This window comes from Megalops cyprinoides, chromosome 21 (genome assembly GCF_013368585.1).
Source record: "Megalops cyprinoides isolate fMegCyp1 chromosome 21, fMegCyp1.pri, whole genome shotgun sequence".
NCBI classification, from domain to species: Eukaryota; Metazoa; Chordata; class Actinopteri; order Elopiformes; family Megalopidae; genus Megalops; species Megalops cyprinoides.
The window spans coordinates 26,314,184-26,338,146 of record NC_050603.1 but is presented as its reverse complement, the minus strand read 5'-3'; the positions used below and the strand labels follow the sequence as shown (position 1 = coordinate 26,338,146).

The 23,963-nt window shown below is 43.2% G+C and overlaps 1 protein-coding gene across 2 annotated transcripts in view; it reads right to left on the bottom strand.

Annotated features, from left to right (window-relative positions):
* Positions 1 to 23,963, bottom strand: part of csmd3b (CUB and Sushi multiple domains 3b) — a 523,594-nt gene that overhangs the window by 21,524 nt on the left and 478,107 nt on the right. For both annotated transcript variants that reach the window (XM_036516253.1, XM_036516254.1), the window contains 4 exons: positions 17,752 to 17,934; positions 15,697 to 15,873; positions 12,278 to 12,457; positions 1,736 to 1,909 (listed from right to left, as the gene is read on the bottom strand). In XM_036516253.1, the coding sequence (XP_036372146.1) occupies positions 1,736 to 1,909; positions 12,278 to 12,457; positions 15,697 to 15,873; positions 17,752 to 17,934 (714 nt within the window). The remainder of the gene's footprint in view (positions 1 to 1,735; positions 1,910 to 12,277; positions 12,458 to 15,696; positions 15,874 to 17,751; positions 17,935 to 23,963) is intronic.

Genomic DNA, 23,963 nt, shown 5'->3' with positions numbered 1-23,963 from the left:
CATTGTCTTAACACTAACAACATAATCTTCCAGGTGAAAATCTATGCCTGCGACTGCCCCACCACTGCGTTTCCCTATAAACTGATATGTGATCCTGTATGTGGCATGCAGTGCTGTTTTTGGTGTCCTGTGTGTGGATGACAGTGTAGGATTTAAAGATGGCTGGTCACACTCCAGCTGTGCTGTCCTTAGGTCCTCTGAGCATGACCCGAGGCAGTCCTACGTGACCCTCAGACAGGGGCCATCTCTCTCTCCAGGAAACGCTGCGGCTTCCTCTGGGTAAGTCAATACAAGAGGCTGACGTCAGGCCCTGTCTGCTGCATTATGAATGTGCTGGGATGACTAAACCTTCTGGGAGCTGCAGCTACAAACTTGACTTGTCTTGATGAATAATAGATACGCTGTCAAGATATAAAACCAAATCAGCCAGCTGACTACAAAGCCAGAATCACACTTTCATTCTGCTGAAACAAAGTTCTACGGTTGCATGCTTCATTTGAAGGGGAACTCTTTTTTTAGGGAAATTAGAGTGCCTTGATGATTAACATGTCTTTCGGGTGCTCCCTCCTTTCTCTTTGAGCACATCTGAAGTTAGGGATGAGTATCATGACCTGAAGGGACCTGGTGCCTTAAATATCCACTGATGGTAAGGCATTTTTAAGATAGATGCTGCAGTAATCTGACAGGAGGACATGCAGAGACTTACGTGAGTGAATACTGAGCAACAATGTAATCTTCCATGTTTACATGTTATGTGTCAAACTGCACCATGGTTGGCATGGTTTATTTTGTTTCAGATCACTCTGTTGGCATGTGTTTCAGCGTAAACTTTAGTTTGGTCACTCAAGGAAAAACACAGCATTCTGGGAGCAAAGGTGCTGTAAGGCTCTGGCAAGAAAGGAGGAATCAGAGTTTGATGTCTTTGAAGTGACAAGGAGAAAGAAGCAGATAGACACAGCTCTGTGCTCATTTTTCCCTTAAAAGGATTTCTCAGTTCTGTATCCCAGAAACTCTCAACCAGGGAAAGGAGGCCTTTCCTTGGAGGGTGACACTGAAATTAATCATGTGACATACCTGCCAGTTGACTTTAATACAAATACAGCATGTGGACCATACCATCTGTTTGGATATTCAGTTGGGACCTTACAACCTTATCCATCCCAAAATGCTTTGTATTACCTTTGAGAAAGAAATCAGCAGAATACAATTAGTGAATAGCCTCCTCATCCCATGGATATTTTGGTTCTTATCTCCATTTTCATAGTATTGGTGAGGCTGGAGACAGACCCCCCAGGACCATCGAGCCCGGCCAGTCATTGTCACAGTAACTCATTACCATGAAAATGTTCTCTAATGGATAAGCAGGGGCAACCATGACCTTTATGGGTGGCTTTTGCTTATCTTTTTAATTCAATTTACCACCTAATTTGCACTACATCAAGGCATTTAGAGATTTTGAGGTGGCTGAAAATGATGGATAATCATTGCACTGTAGTGCCTGAGCAATGAGCCCTGTCTGCATTACATTACATTACACATTACTACATTACACCAGGTCCCTGTAACCTGGACTCCTCTGATTCAGCTGTCCGTCAGTCCACCGATGACACCCTGCAGTGCTCTTGCTGAAGAGAATAATGTTGGGAGGACCTCAGGTGGACTCCTGAAGGAGTGCGGGACCGGGACCTCTTGGGGTGCAAGTGTTGGAGTTTTAAGGAGGGGGGGGGGCACTCACGCAGGCACTGGGGCACCTCCCCGCTCCAGGAGCCGTTGCCCACACAGGTGAGGATGGCCGGGAAGGACAGCTCATACCCCGGGGAGCAGCTGTAGCTCACGCTTGTGCCCCACTCAAAGTCCATCCCCTCCAAGATCCCATTGGAGATGGCAGGTGGGGCTGCGCAGGTGACGGCTGGTGGGGGGGGGGGGGGGGGGGGGGGGGACAGAACAGGGCGTGGGTCAGTGACACATTTCCCTAGATAACACCCAACCCAAAAATAATGGTGGCCAACAAGAGAACAGCAGGTTCAGTGGTGAAAAGTTAAACCCACGAATGCAAACAGTGTGTGTGTGTGAGGCTGATAAAGCCCCCAACTATGATGTGACTATGAGTGACTCACATAGATTGTACAACACACTGGCATGTGTTTGCTCTGCTGTGCACAGGAGTAGCTTTGAGTTTGGTCCTGTATAGACAATAGCAGATATTAGCGACTGTGGCTTCATTCCCCATATGCAGTAACCTGTGGCTTTACTCAGTGTGTGTACCTCACTGTGAGCAGAGCCTGGTGTATATTTCATGTTGGAACACGAAAGCTGGGCAAATTATCCACTGATTAGGTTTGGCAGTGGCAAATTGAAAAGGGACACTACTGAGATTCTGATTCCTTCTAATTAATCTTCTAAAGGAACAAACATAAATCTGTCTGCCTCTGTGGGATTTTTTTCTTTTTATGAGTCAATGCGTACATTGTCAACCCTCAGCCTTGGTAATAAAATAAATAAATGCATAATAAATCCCAGAATGTTATATTAATATTCTGAATTAGTCTTGGAAGCGTGCCCAAGGGGACCGGACCCGTTTGGTTTTCTTAAGTTAATGAATAAATAATGTGCGCTGTTTTACAGCACTGGCACCCCAATAAAAACATGGAGAGAAGGCAGGCGGGCTGCTGTTCCAGCGCAGCTACAGACATAAAACACACACACACACACACACACATACAGCGCCCTGGCGCAGACTGAGCCTCCACCACAGAACATGCATTGCATGACATATAAAAGTCTCCTTGCTCCTTGTCAGTATGGCTGTAACAAATAATGTGGCATGGCCGCTATATGTGCGCAAGTGTAGCCTGTGCCCTCGGAGTCTGGGGACACAGTCGCCTGGCTCAGGAACGCACACCCACACGTTCTAATCACACCGGTTTGACTGCATGTGCGAAAGGGCTAATCACACCAGTGTGACCGAATGCCGAAAGGGTTTACTAATGTTTCAAAACCTGTTAGCTACCACACTGAGCTTGCATGGTTCTGCAGATTTTCTGGTCCGGAGTCAGTCAGGTCCTGAGGTTACCAAACCAGAAAGGCACCACGTGTGATAAATAAAAGCAAGAGAATGCAGCCAAATAGCTCTACATGAGCTGATAATTCCATGCAGTATAGCAGTAATCCTCACAGGCCCTTGACAGTCTGTTACATGTATGCCGGGGAAGCTTCATGCTGTGAAACCACTCACACCACCTCTTGTGCATTTCCATTTGAAGAGAAAAGGGAATATTTCCTCTGCATTCTAATCTTCAAATCAAAGTGTTTCTGAGTACATCTCATACAGAAGGAAAGGCAGAGTGGTGTAGTGGTTATGGGGAAGTGTTGTGTAGTGGTTAGGGGTTAGTGTGTTGTAGTGGTTAGAGGGCAAAGCAATGCAGTGGTTAGGGGGTAGTGTGGTGTAGTGTCTGGGGGGCAGTGTGGTATGGTGTTTAGGGAGCAGAGTGGTGTAGTGGTTAGGGGGTGGTGTGGTGTATTGGTTATGTTGCTGGGCCTAAAACTAGAATATTTCACGTTTGATTCCCTCATGGGCCACGGCTATTGTACCCTTCATTAAGGCACTTTACCTGAACTGCTTCAGTAAATATCCAGATGTATAAATGGACAACATGCTGAAAGTGCAAGCTCCCCTTCATAAGAATATCTGCTAAGATAATAGATAATTTTCTCATGTCCTCCTTAAAATCAAACAACATTACACCTGTCAGGAACACTGATTCGTAGTATGGAAATTCTATTAAAATGACACGACAGCTTAATTAGGCAATGTCTCTGCTTTGAGGAAACCTGACATTTGTTCCCTAAACTGGCATTTGAAATCTCCAGATGCAAACAGGAATTCCTGTTTTAAGTGACTATGTATTGAAACTAACTGAAAATATGCAACATTGCAACCAGAGTCTTATCCTAAGCTGTGAGAGGACACTGAGGAGAAGATATCATAGTAAGCATTGCTAATTATATGGATGTAGTTAACTGTTGAGAGGATACTGAACAGCAACCTTTTGGCAGCTTGAAACTTTGAAGAATATCCCCCTTAGATCATGTTAAATCCAAATTGTAATTATAAGAGAGATTCATTTAGGATTAAGTCTGGCTCATGCACCACACACTGAAGGTAGTTTCACACAGACAGCACTTCCCAGAAAGCTGTCATACGACTTAAATGATGCAACTGGATGACAGCTAGTCTGATTCTGTAGCCCTCTCAGACACTCTCATTATGCATGTTGTAAAGGAAGAGATGGATTGTGGGTGGACCTAGCAGCTTTGCCTTTAGGGGGGGGACAGCCAAACAGCTCCTCCATTGTGGGACGCTGGTTCAGGGAAGGGGGCGGGAGTCCTGCTGTCCAACAGCATAGCCATGGGAACTGTCTCGCGCATGTCATGACATGACAACTGCCTGGAGGTATTCTCTGAGCCATACTGTGTTCCAGGACCAGGAGGCAGTGGTGCACGTTACCCGGGTTTGATCGTACATAAGTGTGAACGTGGGTCTGTGGGGTGCAACGAGGGGCTGTAAAGCCAGTCCCCGTCTTTGACAGGGTTCCTGGGCCTTCCGCAGTCATCTCAGGTCTTATTGTGTGAGTCTGAGTCGGTGGTAGGGGGGGAAGGGGGGTAGGATGAGCGCTGCCCACTTACACAGACCGGTCAGGCCGTTAGCGGGATGGGCAGTTTGACACCTGACTTGTCTCCCACCTTCCCCTTGTCTTCTTGTGTTTTTAATTGGACAGCTTGGGGAAGGTCTGTGTTCTTTGATCATAGCACTCGGACTGCTATGCCTTCTCTTTCAGCAGACATTCTGAGCAGTCACTGGCCTTTTATCAACACCTGCTCATCACCTGGAATCTTAATTAGGAGGGCTGCCTGTGAACACCTTTGGCTTCCTTTCATTTCAAAAGAAAACATCCCAACATCCTATGTGTGTTCAAATTTAAGGCTTCCACTCAGGCTAACTGCTATGGCTTTGTACTTAACTACGAGTAACACATTTAAGCAAACAGTACATTGTTCTTTCCCTCACATTATAAGAGTGGCAGTCACAAAAATTGACAAAAATTGACAAAAAGACTCAAATAAACAAAAACAGAAAAACAAACTAGTGTAAATGCTAAGTGCAATGTAGTTACACTGAACGGAGACCTGCCTTAGCCTAATAATCACAGAGCAGCCAATGAGCTCAAGTAAGAGCTCATGTATAGATACAGACAAAAAAGAAGTGGAATTCACATATCCACCTCATGGATATGTGAATTCCTGCCAGAGTGCAGTAGCTGCAGACTGACTCACATCCTGAACCTGGTGAAGGCTCAGAGCCGAATCCATCATCTCCCTCCAATCTTCTTACCTCTGCATGACAGACACAGCCAGCGCCTGTCATCCCTATTATTTATGCATGTTTGCAGTGGATCTGCGCTCTGAGGAACTAGTGTCAGAAACCCACAGGCACTCAGTTGTGTGTGTGTGTGTGTGTGTTGTGCGGGGGAAGGAAGAGGCCTGTTTGTCTGGGTTTAATTATCTGGGGCAGATGGGATTTGTCCAGACATCCATGTGTGATGTGAGCTGGAATCCCACCAGGAGCCTTCTGCATCTTAACCCAGCAACGCATCAGATTCTACCGGAAGGCAGGGAAGACCTCTGACTGTTGTTTCATGTTCATCAGAGCTGCCAAAACCCATCACTGCTGTTGAAGCTAAAGGCAGCTATCAGACTTTTTTAGTGTGTATGTTATGGCACACACTGTTCATAACAGAGATGGTGGGTGCTTGTAATGCAATGATGTGCACCATGTTCATCAAAAGCGGTGAAGATGAAGCTCTGAGGGCACACCATCTGCTTGAGGGGTTGGTTTGTGACACAGCTTTTTTCATGTCATCAGTTCACATTGCTGTTGTAACCTGTGTTTTGATCCTGATCTACCCTCACTGTTCCTGCCCTGAGCATTGCTGTGAGCAACCTCACCTCTGTGGTTGATGCATAAAAGCCCAGCTATTAAGCAACGATGCTGTTGGAATATTCCTATTCCTAAAGTTCCTTATATTGAATGAACATACAAACAGGGTTGGGGAGTAATGGAATACATGTAATGGCATTATGTATTTAAAATACAAAATATGAGTAACTGTATTCCGTTACCATTTAAATTGATGGTAATCAAATTACAGTTACATTTTAAAAATATTTAGATTACTGAAGGGATTACATTGGATTTTTTTCCCCATTTAATTTCTTTTTTTAAATTTAATGTTTATTCAGTTGGAAAATCTATCCAATGGTAGGCAACTCCGGGGTGTATCTCCCATATGCCCCTCATGAAAAAAAAGACGAAAAAAGCGCGCAGCCTGCCTGACTCACAAGACCATATCATGGAGTGAAACAGAAAGCAACCAGTGCAAAGCGTTTATGTCATGGAAATACTGGGACCATTTTACTTTCAAATTTGGCAAAGGTCGTCACATAACAGTACAATGCAAGCTTGCCAGCAACCAAACTGCTATCCGCTTCAAAAGAGTCAACCTCTAACCTGAAGAAGCATCTTGAAGCAAGGTCTCTTTTTTATTATTTAAACTAATATTGATCGCTAGCTAGCTATCTTACATAGTTTGGCTGCACTGGATTAGCTATTCAGCTAGCTAGTAGGCTAGTAGGTATAGTATTAAAGCTAACTAGCTAACGAGTAGATACAGTGACAAAACAAGTGAAATTTCACACGTTCAAAACTGCGATTACTCCAACAATTTTACACTACGTATATTATACATTAAATTGTTTAGCTACTCCTTTCTCACTCACAATGTATTTAGGGTGGCTCGTGCCTTTTCTAACTCGTGTTTTTGTGTAATGTACAGTTTTTGAATTAACGTTTTGAAGAAACTGCAATGAAATGCCCATAGACTTAACATGGGGGTGCCAAAATGTTAGTCACAACAATGCTAAGTGAACATTCTAAAAATAACCGTATTGCTACACAAGTGATCGGATCCGATCTGTGTGTCCGGGTGGCAATCCTCATTTTCAGTCTTATCCACATTGGTAATGACATTGCGCCCGGAAGTAGAAGTAGTTGACTAAACAAACCAAATTGGAGGATAATGAAATTGGCTTGCTTATTTAGGACAACATGACAATGTGTTATTTCGTGCAGCCGTCACCGCTGGTATCACTTTTCAGTGGCTCCCTCCGCCACCAAAGTAGCATTTTTCCTGTAGCCTACGTGTGAACGTATTCTGTACAGCTACCCAGTTTGTATAGCACAATTGCAACTCGCATTGTGATAGGAATGGGAACTCTAACTGTAACTCTAACTGTAACTGTAGCCATGTACCCCTCCATCATTGAGCATAACTTCATGAATCACAGTCGTGTCATCCTGAAGTTGTTTCTCCGTTCCAGATCTGTAAATGCATGTAGGCATGGGTGTAAATTATGGGGTGAATGGGGGGGGGGGGGGTTGTACCCCCCCCAATAATCAAAACCGGCCAATACAGCCCCCCCCAAATAATCATATTCATGCAGACCTGAACCGCCCCAATGTTCAACCCAAAGTTACACCCTTGCATGTAGGACAACTTTGTCCCACCAGTCCTTGCTTTGGACTTTCATCCACACCCGTCTTGTTTTGGAGGACGGAATGGGCAGCAAAGGTATTTTTTTGTACAGGACGGTATCCCGGCACTAAACATCCTGTGCTCGCCTTCTCTCATTCAATATCTGTACGAAGAAGAGGTTTCTTTCGAATTGTTGCTTTATTAGAATTGAGAAAAGTTTGGCTATAGTAGCCTACGTGGCACGTCCATATTTGAAGATGGCTACGCAGGAATGCTGGATGCGGGATCTTGCGCGTGTCAGTCTATTCCGATTGTACGCTTGTGACATGTAAACGCGCACAAACTATCCATCGCTTTCATGTAGTAAAAAAATGTGCGCATGTAAAGGTAGCTAGTGTGAACATAGCTTTAGTCGGATGAACATTCTTTAAAAAACCGTTAAGTCTATTAAAATATTTTGAAAACTACTTTTAATTCACTGTTGTGATCATTTCATGCACCTGTTTGTCAGTAAAGTTTAGTAAAATAGACCTTTTAATTAGTCTTTTCCCTTCATCATAAAACATATCGGTAATGAGAATCATACTGGTGCACATCCTTTTCAAACTTTCATAACTCAAGTTTAGCCATTTAGATTTTGACATCACTTGGACATAGTTCGTGAGAATCACCCAACCAGTCGGCTATATGGCACATTCACACTTTTACTTACATACTTTTAAAAATTAAAAACACAGTGTTCAGAAAGTAATGCAAAGTATTTAGATTATGTTACTTACCTTGAGTAATCTAATGGAATATGTTACAAATTACATTTTAGGGCAAGTATTCTGTAATCTGTAGCGGAATACATATTAAAAGTAACCCTCCCAACCCTGCATATAAATAATTGAACCCTTGCTTATTTCTCCCAAAGCACTCTACATAACTCCACACCTTTCTTTGTAGTCAGGGCTGCACTAATACAAGGCTTCTGTATTAATGTAAAACAGTACTATTACCTCCAATCAGTACACCTACTCAGTCTTTTCATGTTGTGCCAAATTTAAATAATAACTTCAACCTGAGCAAAACTATCCTGCATCTTTCAAAAAAGAGTTGTAGAATTACTAACTTCATAGCTACACTTTGTTTCAGGTAACCTGCTAATTATGGGACTGAGAATGTAGCATGTTTTGCAAAAGGTCTTGGAGCTTAGTAGTTTGCTAATTAACTTTAACATTAAAGAGCAGCCAGACTAGCTAACAGCCTAGTTAACAACCTTAGCTGGCTATATAGAAATGTAACTTGATAGCTATCAAAAAAAAATGTTGACCAGTGTATATAAGAACTCTAACTAGCTATGTGTATCAGCTAATTTTGCTAAGCTGCCCAGCTAGCTACTATACTGACCTGTTTCACACTTCTGCTGACATTTTAATAGCAATTTCATTTTTAGCTAGCATTTTCCAACCTCTTAATGTGACGTCCACCTATGTGTTAAACACAAATATGTCAACATCAGTTAATGTTCACTTCTTCATTACTCAGGATGTTAGATTTAATCAATAAAGAATATGGAACTGATGAAAAGACTTTCTTTCCAATGTAATTTTTTGCCCGGCTCATTAATGAACCCCCAGGTGGAACTAACAATATTTTGTGCTTTCCTTTACTAATATATACAGTGCCCTGAAAGTATTTGCCCCCTTCTTGATATTCTCTATTATGCCTATTTGGAGCACTGAATGGTTTCAGATTTTCAAATAAAATGTAATATTGCACAAAGGGAACCTGAGTAAACACAAAATGCAGTATTTTAATGTTTATTATTTTTTTCCTTCACTGAAAATAGTAAACATTTACCCATGTAACCCCTGTGAAAAAGTAAATTCCCCCTTAAACCTAATATCTGGTTGGACCTCCCTTAGCGGCAATAACTGCAACTAAACGCTTCCTATAATTTGATATGAGCCTTGCACATCTCTGTGGAGGAATCTCGGCCCACTCTTTTTTGCAGAACTGCTTTAATTATGACAGATTTGGTAGGTCTTTGAGCGTGAACTGCTCTTTTCAGGTCCTGCCACATCATCTCTATTGGACTGAAGTCAGGACTTTGACTAGGCCACTCCAAAACTTTATTTTGCTTCTTTTTAGCCATCCAGATGTGGACTTGCTTCTGTGTTTTGGATCACTGTCCTGCTGCATCACCCAATTACGCTTTAACTTCAACTCAAGCACAGATGGTCGGACATTCTCCTTAAGAATTGTCTTGTACAAAACAGAATTCATGCTTCCTTCAATGACAGCACATTGTCCAGGTCCCGAGGCAGCAAAACATCCCCATACCATCACACTGCTACCACCCTATTTCACTGTAGGCATGACATTCTTACAGTGGAATGCTGTATTTACTTTATCTGCCAGACATAGGAAGACTTGCACCCTCCAAAAAGTTCCGCTTTTGACTCATCTGTTCATAGAATATTATCCAGGTGCTTTTTAACAAATGTGAGATGAGCTTTGATGTTTTTCTTGGTGAGCAGTGGTTTCCACCTTGCTACTCTTCCATGAAGCCCATTTTTGCATAGTCTCTTTCTAATTGTTGAGTCATGAACACTGACCTCAGCTGATACTAGAGAGGCCTGCAGTTCTTTGTTAGTTTTTCTGGGATCTTTTCAGACTTCCTGGATGAGGTGCCGTTGTGCCCTTGGAGAAATTTTGGCAGGCTGGCCACTCCTGGGAATATTCACCACTATTCCAAGTCCTCTCCATTTGGAGATGATGGCTCCCACTGTGGTTTGGTGGAGTCCAAGAACCTTAGAAATGGCTTTGTAACCCTTTCCAGGCTGATATATCTCAACAACTTTTTTCTCAGCTGTTCTGAAATTTTCTTTGATCATAGCGTTGTGTGCCTGTAGAAGCTTTATGGAGGCTGCTTCTCTTTCATGGTAAGGTTCAATATATATGCGATTTAAACTCAACAGGGCTGGTTGCAATCAAGTCTGGCTGTGTTCAGTCACCTGAATCTAATTATCAATTAAATGTTGTTCATTTCTTTGTTTCAAAACTAATGGACAATTACTTTTTCACAGAGGCAATATGGGTAATTGGTGACTTTTTCTATTAAATGAATGAAATAATGACTTAATAACCATTTTTTGTTTTCTCAGGATTCCCTTGTTTAATATTAAATTTTATTTGATGCTATGAAACCATTCAGTAAGAGAAGCATGCAATATACAAGGAAATGATGGGAGTAAATACTTTTTCACGCCACTGCAGCTAACATCAGTAGACATTAACTATAGTTTTGTCACTGTCTGTATAAATTGAGACAGATCAGCCCATATCCCCCCTCACTTTGCTAACATTTGGCTTGTGTAAGGAAGGGCAAACTTGTGTGAGACAGGCTATGTGAAACAGATTAAGCTGCCTTTGTCACAGTAGCCTTGGCGGCTATTGAATTTTACTGTACATGGGGACACTGTTCAGAGTCACAGTATCCATGGCTACGTCAGCTCGGGCATGCATGTACACATACACACACACACACGTACACACACTCTTCTTGGGTTTCCGTGGCAACTCTGGAACCTTTCTCCAATAGACTCTTTCCCCTACGGGAACCACAACTTATACACAAAATATTACGAGCATGTGTTGTGGGAATTTTGATATTCACGCAAGCAATCAGTACAGTGTGTCTATAATATAAAGAACCTTTCCTGCGGCTCAGATGTGCACCAAGAGATGTCAAAACAAGCACTGTGTGTCTAAAATGCAGTGCACACATTTGCAAGGCACATGCAAAAACCATCACCTATTGTCAGTCCTGTACTCTACATGAGCACACATAAAACCACCACGTGATGGTTGATTGACTGTGGACCTTGTTAATGTGTCTGTTATAGTTACTAATGTTGTTATTGTTTTTCTATGATATGTTCTGCAATATGGCAAAGTGTTAATGTGTAAATATGCTTCGGCCCTTCTGTACTAATAAAGTCACACTGGTTAGAACACCACAGATGTTAGTTTGTACCACTTTTTTAAAAAAAGGGTTTCAAAACAAATTTCCTGGTTAAGCAGTAAAACAAAATAGTCTGTGATAAATAGCACAACCTGTTTCCTCCATTATTTACTGTAGTCAAAATAATCCATAAATAATACTACTTTGTCTCAAAAACGTGTTGTATAAGCTCAGGTGAATGAGGCATACTGGCCAAAAGTTCCAAATAGAAAAACATGTCATAATTACTAGAAATAAAGCTGATAAAAAGCTCTAATGCAACATCTAATGATAAAATATGCATAATAAGATTATAAACAGTTATAAGGGGTTGGTCATCTTTGACCGGGAACACAAAAGTAGGTAACATGAAACACAAGGGTTAAATAGTTCAAATGAATATTTGGTCTCATCCCTCTTGTTAAGTATGTTACACTCTATGCTGTAAAAAAACCCAATTTGATTTGTATTTGTGGGCCTAACTGTGGTGGTAACAGCACTCTAAACAATCACCTAACATTCATGTACATATAAAGGCTTTGCAGTCTCTAACTCATAAGGTAAGCAAACAGCAACAGAAAAAAACTGCTTGTAATTTGAACTCAGAACGAGGGCATTTTTAAGGATGTTCCAGAATGCCGACCTGTAAAGCAATAAGACCGCAGACACTAAAATGGTGCCGTGCAGGACCCACCTTTACAGGTTGGCATGAGGCCGCTCCAGGTTCCATTTCCGGTGCAGGTGCGGACAACAGAGCCGGCAGGCTCCATGGTGTAGCCGGGCTGGCACATGAAAGTGATGTTCTGGCCGATGGAAAAGTCCTCTCCGTACCGCAGCCCATTGGCAGGGACCCCTGGCTCCCCACAATTTATCACTGCAATACAAAGGCTTGTCAGTATTATCAACTCCACTGGGCATATGGGCGCACACACATACACACACAGCTCACTTGCAAACACAAACACGCACACAGACACATACACAGACACAGGAAAAGACACACACACACCTACACCTCACTCACACAATTACACTTTAGTTAATTATAAACATTTAGAACTAACAGCTCTGAAAACCAGAGAAAAAATAAGTTCACAGCACTTACAGCTGAGATGACAAATCAGACACATACCTTTAAGGTAATTATCAGGTATTTATCAGGTAACCATCTCAACTACTGATTGCTTTATTGTAAAAATGTGCCCTATGAAACACTGAATTGGATGAAAAGTACAATACACACACACACACACACACATCTTTGTTTTATTACATGTAAAAGTAGGAGTAGTTATAGAAATGCATATTTTATTCTGAAAACAGTTATTAAGCTTAAAACCTCCATCCCCAATACCCCAATCCCCAATACACCAATACCCCCAGTGTCTCTGAGGATGCAAATCGGTAAGGGAAAATCTGATTTAGCCTCAAGGAAATATCAGCAAAAGACCATATGCAAGCTACAGGTCTGTTACAGTTTCTCTGTAAGAAATGGTTGGCTTGTTTACACTCCTAATACTTGCACAGACAGAACAAAAGGCCGATGGGAGGCAATTTAGGAACACTGCAGAGAGGCAGGAAATGTGACCGTGATGGCAGACACACCTCCTGGAACCGGATCCACAAATCATTTTAAACAACCTATTTATGCAGCAACAGAGATATCTCCAGCAACTGTGCCTTTTATTCAAAATGATAGATCTGACCATTATGTTGGAAAATCAATGGTGGCAAAGTGGCAAAGCTCTTTTCTCATAGGTGTCCCTGAGGTTCAATAATCAATAGCAGAGATCTTTTACAATTACTGTTGTCTCCAATGGATAAATAAGGAGGTGAGTGGGGCCACTGGTACACTCATCCCCTCTCACAAAGTTTAGGGAAATTTCAAACCGAAGCGATAAAAAATGGAAGCACTTTAACAGCTGTATTTTCACCTGATATAAGCAGGCCCATTATTTCTTCTAAAAATGTAATATCCCATACATTTGTCTTTTGCAAAACAGTCAAATTATGCTTTGACAAGAATTGATAATAAACATGTCCACCTAAATTGAAAAAAGGCTGAACTAAATGCTCGAAGGTCACCTGTTATTGCTATGCACCAATATCCTCATTATTCTAAATACTGTAACTTCATACAGAGACTGGCAGGTAGCTGCAGACACCACCTGTGTTTCTGGGTCCCTGTTCTGAGGACTCAGTTTGCATGCTGTTTTTTGGTACATCTGAGCTCAAGTTGTTTAATGTAATTTGGTAATAGTTTAAGTGCTTTTTACAACACTTTATCCTATTTTGGCAATGTTTCCCACAAACACACTACATTTCAAGGTCGTAGTATCTGCAGCTAATTGCCTAACCCTATTAAACGCACTTTTGTAAGTCACTCTAGATAAGTGACTTTAGAACTAAATGTATTTGTGTCCCTTAAAACAGTAGTAATACAGTATACATTCAGATTTGCTATACTTAGATTATACAAAAGTTGGAGCATAACCTGGAACAATATATTTGGATGGAGTCAAGACTGAGCTTGGTTCATCCCTTTAGGTCTCATAGGAGAAAAAGCCTGTTTTAACAGGGTTTAGCCAAATGCGTTAAATCCAGTGTTTAACTCAAAATGGTAGAAAGTCAATGTTTAATTCAATGTGTCCATACTCTTGCACCTGCATTATATTAAATACAGCTATGGTGAATGGGGTTCAGTAGAAATGCTGTGCTAGCCCTTTTTGGGTTTCATTTACATGACACAACATCCAGTTGCTTTTATTATGGTTATTTATAATGTTTATCCTTTGACCAGCACTTCACTGTTTTCCAATTAGGCTGACGTTAATCTTACATTATTCCTTTCCCTGACATCTGTGTAACCTTTATTTGAATGGATGTCTCTTTATTACAGACGCATTTTTAATGGACACCGCCAGCTCCACCTCAGCGTCCTGACCATGACCGTTCAGAGTGAGGGAACATCAATCAGAGGGGAACTGCATGGGGAGAGCACCTGTGTCCCCATGACAGCACTCACACAGGGCTCTCTCTCCTGTCGTGGCAGGAGGGCCGTTAGATCTATGGTGCAGAGAGCACTTGGACACCTTGGCAACACTCGCCTCCCACAGCTCCATCACTGGGGCTTCAGGGCCTCTCTCAGTATCCCACTGTCCATACATCTTAGTGGATTCACCACTGTGTGGCCATGTGCGGCCAAAAGGCACGCTTGGTTGTCACAGTATATGCCAAAACTCAAACCCAGGAAACGCAGTCGAACTGGAAGTACTAAAAATGCATATATCACCTGGTAACAGCAACTGACACCTACAAGTCAAACTAAACACTTTTCCCTGGCATTATTTTGAAATACTTCTTGAGTCTCCATCCCCATAAAAACATGCCTTTTAATTTCAAATGGAGATGAACAATAATTCTTAAGTAAGTGACAATTTTCAAGAAAATAAAGTCATATTTTATGAAAGCCTTTCTGTTTGACCAGCAACTGTAAAACGCAACATGAATGGAAATGGGGGATCATTCCAGGGGACAGAAAATGATTGGCTCTTCCAGAGAACAGAGAGTCTCGGGTTTCAGTGCCCATTTAAATGGCTTTCACCCCCGCTATTGATGGACGGCTGCTTTGAGGCAAAAGCCAGGCTTTAAAGAGCAGGTAAAAGCATGCAGTACAGCCTGCGGCCGCCAGATCAATCACACTCATCTCCGCAACCCACGGAGCAAGCCTCCCCTGACCTCTCACCACTTCTGTGGCCCTGACCTCAGGCTACCCTGAGGCACCTGCTTTTCCAATCCCCTTTCAAGGCCCTGCATCTCACTAACTTTAAGAATCTCATAAATAGGCTGAATAAATCCATTTACACTTCACAACGATGGCAACCCCTCCATTTTTGCTTGCTGATACAGTATTTTTTTCTGGAATATATTTCTGTTTTCCTAAGTGATTCCCCTCAGATTGATAAAAGCCATTTAATTCCTGAATCTTTCTGACCCTTCTGTTGGTGCGACTCACTTCAAGCTCTCCTTGAAAACAGATTAGACCTGACTAGTGATGTATATATATTTTTTTCTTGCTGAAATAAGTTTTTTGGAGCCAAGGGGACAGCTTACTTGTGCAGTTGGGAGCACTGCCGGACCAGGTTCCATTGGCCAGACACTGGCGCGTGGATGAGCCGGACAGCAGATAGCCATCCATGCAGGAGTAGATGACCGAGTGAGAGAAGCTGGTGCCGTCAATCCGGAACACACGGCCGTTGCTGGGGGTCCCTGGGTTTCCACACTGCACCGCTTTGGGGGGCACAGCAGACATCACATGGTTACACAGCAGCACTTTGGGAGCCAGCTATGCTCTCTCTTAAAGATATACATGGATGTTACATGCACCATTTACAGTTACAACATTTGAAACCATAATTGTAATGGCTTCAGCAGCAGTAAATAAGCACTCACACAAGGCCAGTCAAGGTGACCAGCCATGGATGGGACAGCTTGTCAGGTGTGCTAGTATCACACATGAAATAGTTACTAAAAGAAGCAGAAAAATAAAGATGCACCAATGAAAACATGTGCAAAGTTGTGTCCAATTTTCCCACTTGTCCATTCTCTGGCTTTATGGCTTATCCTTAACTTAGACATCTGAATGTAAGTGAGTGTTACTCTCTCTTGCTTTTTTTTGCTTGTGTGCAACATGCACAGGGTGTGGGGGATTGGGGGGGGGGGGGTGTGAGACAAGCTTTAACATCAAAACCAAGAAGGAAGAGCCGCAGCCACGGAGAGGAACTGAGTGGGAGGCTGTATACCGAGCTCCACTGTCTTATTGAAACCGAGACAAATACAGCGCCTGGCTGATGGAGCCAATAACAACACAGACACAGTATGTGTGTGAGGGTGAATCTCTCTCTCATTCCCTTCTGACACTTGGGCCATTTCTGTGTCTCGCATCGCTTGTCTCCCCTGCCAGGAAGATGCATTACAGTACAACATCCCTCCCAAAACACCATGTTCCTCAGGTTTACCTTTCAGAGGCCTTCTCTGTACAATGGGGAGAGTGAGCTATGTTTTGGCAATGTGGGACCCCGGAGCTTGACGGCACTATTTGGTTCCATTCAGATAAACAAGCTCCAGTGGAACCAGACTCACCTTTGTGGCAAAGGTAGGGGACCTGGTACCCTATTTGGAAATGCAGGATTGCGTGTTTATGCTTCAGGTTCGATGCTTTACAGCAACCAGTTGTTGTTGCAGGAGCAGGAAAAATTTCCTCTGCCATGGACAGAGACGGTTAGAGGCAAGGACCATGTAGTGCCGCTCAAATCCGTGAAAATTTATATAACAAGCGTACAGCTGCACAGCCATGCATTTTAATTGAGCTGACATTTCATCTGTGTTTAAATGGTGTTCCCTTACATGTGGCTTGTTCACCGCTAGTTGACTATTACATGTGCTCTAAAGTTATCCATATAAACAGGGATGGAGCTCCTTGGGTCAGTCAGCAGATGTTCATGTTGAACTGTGTCTTCCTGCCTGCAGTGTAGGTAAACACTGCTCAATCTAAACTGCTATACTCAGACTATGTGTATCTGGCATTTGGCAGTCCTGCCATTAGCTGTCAGGGCTGCTATTTTGAGATTGATGTGATTCACGTTTATTTGCTTGCAAGTTTAAAAGAAATCACTTCCTCTTCCGAAAAAGAAATAAGCAAAATAGCCAGCCAGCCAAGTCAGCTTGGCTGAGTCAAGTCTTTGTATCTGTGTCCAGCTATGGTTGACAAGAGCGTCATTTGTGACTTTTAATTCTATTGTGTTGGTCATGATGTTTTTTATGTATTTTTTTCACTGCTTCAAAGATGTTGCTGCCACACTGGATGATCTGAATGAAAATGATGCTATACAAAAGCACCTGTGTGTGTGTGTGTGCCTGTGTGTGAGTGAGTGAGGGTGTGTGTGTGTGTGTGTGTATGAGGAGGGGGTGAGGGTATGAGTGAGGTTGTGTTTATATGTGAGTGAGTGTATGTGTGAGTGAGTATGTGTATACGTGTGTGTGTGTGCATGTGTGTGTGCGCTCATGTGTATACACATGTGTGTGAGTGCATGTGTGTGTGCATATGCGTGTGTGTGTGTGTGACTGACTCTGTGTTTGAGTGAGTGTGGGAGATGAACGATGTCTCACGTTTGCATGTGGGCTGTGTGCCGGACCAGGTTCCGTTGGCAAAGCACATCCTCTCCTCTGAGCCATACAGGATGTAGCCTGTGGAGCAGCTGAAGCGCACCTTGCTGCGGATATTGAAATCGCTCTCCTCTCTGCTCCCCTGGGCAGGGGTGCCGGGGTCTCCACAGGTTCCCGAGGAGTCACCTGCACACATGGACAGACACACAAACACACAAGCACACAGACACACACACAGCCAGAGAGACAATAGGGACACATCACTACGCTGTTCAAACAACCTCTTCCGAGCAATGCTGATCCCCCTTAAACTGATTTCAACCATAAAACTCTCCACGTTCAAGCCACAGGCAATTTGCTTGTCAGTTTCTACTCTGTTTTCACCCTGGGTGTAGTCTGAGGCGATAGCTTCCCATATGGGGTCTTTTTCCCTGACTCAAGGTTCCACAAAACCTCTCATGAAATTGATATTCCTAATTGATACAGGACGAGCCAATAAATCTCAGGTCCTGTGCACAGTGCCACACAGCCTTGCTCTTCACCCCTAACACCGTACATCAATCATCGCAGCAGACATGCCTGCCTCTCAGGCCAAGCCTGACATTACAGCATGACAGTTACGCCCCCCCCCCCCCCCCCCCCCCCCCGGTACCAGGGGACATCAGTTGCTGTGTCTCTGAATGTGATGTTTACCTATGATGCTTCAAAAAGCAGCACAGGATTTAATACATATCCACGTTTACAGAAGCCGCAGAGAAGGAGGAGTAGTTCACCAGATGATGCGAAAGCGTAATGCAGATATCAAAGCTATGAAGTTTATGGCTGTGTTTAAGCAGAAATGAATTGCTTCTTTCAAGAACATACTATGCAATGTCTTTATATTTCTTACGAATGCTACTTTAAGAGCTCCCCATGTACCCATTAAAAAACACTTTGCTTATAAGAATAGCATCTGTACAGAATGCTTTGATTCTTAACAGCAGACGCCACTATGAAAGTAAAATGGCCTGTATTATAAAACAAGGTTTTTCCTATTGATTAACTAATAAATATCCTTCAAATAAAAAAAAATCTATTGTAAATGTACTGTATTTTTACACAGTCCTCTGTTAAGTACAGTTAAAGTGGCACCATTCCAACTGTAGCCCCATTTCAAGCTACCATGTCATCCTCAACTAAATTAAAACATTACATTACATTATATGCATTTAGCAGATGCTCTTATCCAGAGCGATTTCCAGCACAATAGAACATAAGTTTAACCATTCAAGTTAAATGAGCAACAGTGTCAGACGAGGCTATCAGACCAATGAGGGTGAGCACAAGTCAAGTGTACCACAAGATAACTTGTGTGCTGTGTAGGCAATGGAAACCAGGTATACTACGATACATCAGTCATCACAACACAGAATCAAAAATACATCACAATACTACACTTAAGTAAACATCATTCTAGAGATAGCAGGTGTTAGCAGGTGGGGACTGAGGTGGAACTGAGATACAGTCTAAAGAGGTCAGTGATACCGCTGTCCTGACCTCCATGAGGAGTTCATTCCACCAGTGAGGGACCAGTACAGACAGGGATTATGTCCGAGAGGAACAAATAATATACGAAATAACATCAAATAATAAAACATAAAGTAAAAAAACATAAGATAATAAAACATAAAATAAAATAAAATAAAACATAAACTAATAATTTCATTCGTGTTAATTTGTAATGTCTTTGCTGCATTTTATTCACTGGTATGTAGATTATCATAAGACTGAAAACAGCATGTGACTGACATCAAGGATAGTCTTCTCAAAATATTTTATGTGCTTCGTGCTTTTGTAATTATCCCTGAATAAAAGTCTGAATTTGTAATATGCTTCATTTGAATATACTGTATTCAAATTAGGTAAGGGCTGTTTCTTTAATTATTGCACCCATTGCTCTCCATTGAATACCCTATTACATGTTGTGAATGAGACCAAAATGACTGTTACAAATGGATTGCTTCTTCTTACAAATGGAATTTTTAACCAGCATTTGTATAGGAATGATTCTGATATCTGATCACTGTATGCAGCTTCTTCTTATTTCAGTATTTCTTATAAGCAGTGTGCAATACAATAATGTAACAAGAGAATGAAAATGTTCTATTCAGTAACATACTGTAATAAACAAACAACCCAAAATCACCTTAGCCAAACATAATTTAATCATCTGCATAGAAGCTCAGTCACACAGCTCTGTGGGTAGCATACAGATCTTCGCTCCAACCCCGGGGAAGGGTTTAAGCAGCTGTTATGGAAGAGCTGAAGGTGGTTTCCTTTGCTTATTAAGCACAGGACTGGAGCTGTTTTCAGGCCTGCATGAAGCCATTATCCTACCTTAGCTCCTGTATACATAAAGTCAACCTTTTGCGTCGACTTTATGGAGCGATTTTTCTTTAATGAGTGCCTTTCAGAGTTCTGGGGCAGTGTTTAGTTCTCTCTCAGCAGAGAGGAGGAGGTGCTGCCTTTATGACACCTTGCCGCAACCCACATGGGAAGAGACCTCTGAGTCTGGAGGCTCCCGGCCCCACAGCCTTACTCAGTTGATGAAAACCCTGCCATGGCAAACTGGATTCTGTGCAGTGCCCACAGGAGGACAACCAGGCAGTGTACTCCTTTTGTTAGCATTAAACTTCCATTCCAGGTGCAGAAGAGAGGCTTCACGAGGAGAGAGGAGGCTGACAGGTCTGACAGCAACACAGCATGGCGAGGGAAACAGGCATTGCAAACAGGTGAGGTATGTGCTTGGAGGGGGTGTGCACAGCGCTCCGGTTCCACCGGCCCGACCCTCCCCTGGGAGCACCACTCTGTGAGATTGTGCTTACTGAGGGGACTACCATGCTGTCCTGTCTGAGCCTGAGACACTGCAGTGGCGGCCCAGGATCCTCGCAGACACTAGGAGCTGCCAAGACGGAAGGTCACATAAAGTCACCGTGCAAGACAATGGCTGGCTCAGAGGAACCTGCTGTCTCTTAATGCCAAGCATGTGGGCGTGACACAGGGAAACTCTTTTCACTGCTCATTACTTTGTGTCAGATCTGAAGTGTGAAATGCTGACCACAGAGGGCCGCTGTGTAATGGAAGATTAGGACCTATAATACTTCACATATAAATATACTGCACATTCATAATCCCCATCTTTGACATGGTTGGGTTCTGGGATGATATCATTGTTTGGGCTCATTTGAAATGAGGGGGTGAACCATAGTTCTGAGCAGGATGGCGAGCTGGGTGGATTGGCTCAGAGGACTGCTGCGTGGCCTGAGTGATTCACGCTGACAGATGACAGGACTGCTAGTGCTTCATTACTGCCTCCTGGGCAGGATTCAGAGGCTGCCACTGCCCAGATAATTGGGGCACATGAAGTTATGTGTGAATTTGGATTATTGCCCACCGACCACCTGGTGTTGAGTGACTGCAGCTATCTGGTTAATTGGGACACGGTTATGATTTGATGTGAACTAAAGTCCATCTGTCCCCATCAGCCACTGTAGGTGTAAAACAGTAAACGCTTTCATGTTTGCAGTTCTGCCTTTAATGGTAGATGTACATTGAGAATCCACTGAGCTGGAAAAGGTAGATACTCCTTTCTTCCAGTGCGGGCACTATAAACACAGTTTCCTGATATAGAATACTGAAGGCAATGAGGGCCCACTTGTCCAGTTATTCTCAAGAACAAATAAAAACAAAATTGCCTATCAACAAGAACTTAATGTAAGCAAAGAGCAAAGGGTATGACTATGGTGGAGACAAAATACACATCTTCACTGAAAAAGTGAAGTGTTCCTAAATATAGAAGCCACTCTAGTTTCTGTTTGAAATATGCAGTTTTTCACCCTGAATTCAAGGCTTCAGCATGAACTAATTTATCAGACCAAATTACCAGTGTATATCATCGACCTTAGCTTACATAAAATGCCTAAGGGATGCTCACATATGCCCACATAAGAGCTTGTTTGCGCATGCACGCACACACACACACACAAACACACACACACACAGACCTCCATCCTCATTCATACTCAGGCAGTCCCTGTTAGTGGGCTTGAGGGCTGTAATACATGGGAGCATGCAGGGAGAGAGCTGACCTTGCTGTGCTCACAATGAGAACCAGGAATACAGCATGCTCCAGAAAAATGGTGCAGCAGAGGCACAGGGCTCTGTGAAGAAACTCTACAAGTGCTGGAGGGCAGAGGAAGACCCCGTGGGACTCAACTTTCACTCTCTCTACTGCTTTTTCTCTCTTTCTCTCCTTCTCTGTGTTCCTCTCTGTATCTCAGTGTGTGTATCTCTCTGTTTCTCTATCACTGTTTCTTCCCCTCTGTGTTCTCTTTCTCTTGTAGGTACAGTGCCGTCCACAGATAGATTCGTTCATTTTATTTGTTCAACTTTTACAGACAGTACTGCATAAATCGCTTTTAATGTGAAACGTGATCTTACAGGAAGTGATGTCGCAGTTTCACGACCTCTCACCCAACCAAGGACAGCTACAGTAAACAGGAAATGCCCCCCGCCCTGTAGCGATGCTAGTAAAAACCGGGTGAAAAAAAACCCATTGTTATTTCTCTTGCTTCTTGCTCCATACGTCCGAAGAAGATGGACATACCCCTCTCGTACCCCGAAGGCCGCACCACGCAGACGGGACACAGACAGCTGAGCCGATGGCCCTGTCCTGGCTTTGATTCTCCATGTCCATTGGACTCTATTCCTACCAAACTCCTCCTGACCATCTCTCCCACAACTGTGGCAGCATTCACTCATGTGATAAATACTTCATTTGCCTCCGGAGCATTCCCAACTCTTTTCAAACAGGCTAGAGTAACACCAATACTCAAAAAGCCTTCTCTCAACCCTGCTCATGTTGAGAATTATCGGCCGGTCTCATTACTTACATTCCTATCCAAGGTTTTTGAAAGGGCGGTATTTAAACAGGTCTCAGAATTCCTCTCTAGGAATGACCTTCTTGACTCAAACCGATCCGGTTTCAAAAGTGGACACTCCACTGAAACAACTCTGTTGTCTGTGACAGAAGCTCTAAGAGCAGCTAGAGCTGCGGCTCAGTCCTCGGTCCTCATCCCACTCGACTTATCAGCTGCCTTTGATATGGTTAACCACAACATTCTGCTATCAGTACTGTCAGAAATGGGCATCTCGGGCATTGTCTTAGTTTGAATCCTACCTCACTGGGCACTCGTTTAATGTGTCATGGCAAGGACAGATGTCCTCATCCCATCGCCTCTCTACAGGGGTACCCCAAGACTCGGTGCTTCGCCCTCCTCTTTTCAATTTATACTACCTCTCTGGGCCCGGTTATCCGCTTGCATGGGTTCTCGTATCACTGCTACGTAGACGATACCCAGCTATATCTGTCATTCCCGCCTGATGACCCCACAGTCTCGGCGCAGATCACGGACTGTCTTGCAGACATATCCCTGTGGATGAAGGCACACCACCTTCAGCTAAACCTCTCTAAGATGGAACTGCTGGTCATCCCAGCCAAGCCATCCATGCATCTCAGCATCAATTTAAAGCTTGCCTCAAATACTCTCAAACCTGCTAAGGTTGCAAGAAACCTGGGTTTCATGATTGATGACCAATTGTCCTTCTCGGACCATGTTGCCTCGGTTTCTCAATCATGCCACTTTGCATTATACAATATCTGCAAAATCCGGCCCTACCTGACTCAATATGCTACCCAGCTTCTGGTACAGGCCATGGTTATCTCCCACCTCGACTATTGCAATGCCCTCCTAGCTGGCCTCCTAGCATGTGTAGTGAAACCACTACAAATGCTTCAGAACACGGCGGTGCGTCTGGCTTTCAATCAACCCAAGAGGGCCTATGTCACCCCATTGCTCATTGAGCTCCATTGGCTACTCATGGCTGCCCGTATCAAATTCAAGTCTCTCATGCTTGCCTACACAGTGACCTCTGGGTCTGCTCCGACATACCTGAGCTCAATCATACAGGCTTACTCTCCTCCTCGACCGTTACGTTCCTCCCAGGAATGTCGTCTAGCATTGCCATCCCTACACACAAGGCAATCTCAGTCCAGATTATTCTCATATGTAGTTTCCCCGTGGTGGAACAAGCTACCTTACGCTATCAGATCAGGGGCATCCCTCTGTATCTTCAAGAACCTCTTGGAGACCCAGCTCTTCTGAGAGCACCTCCTC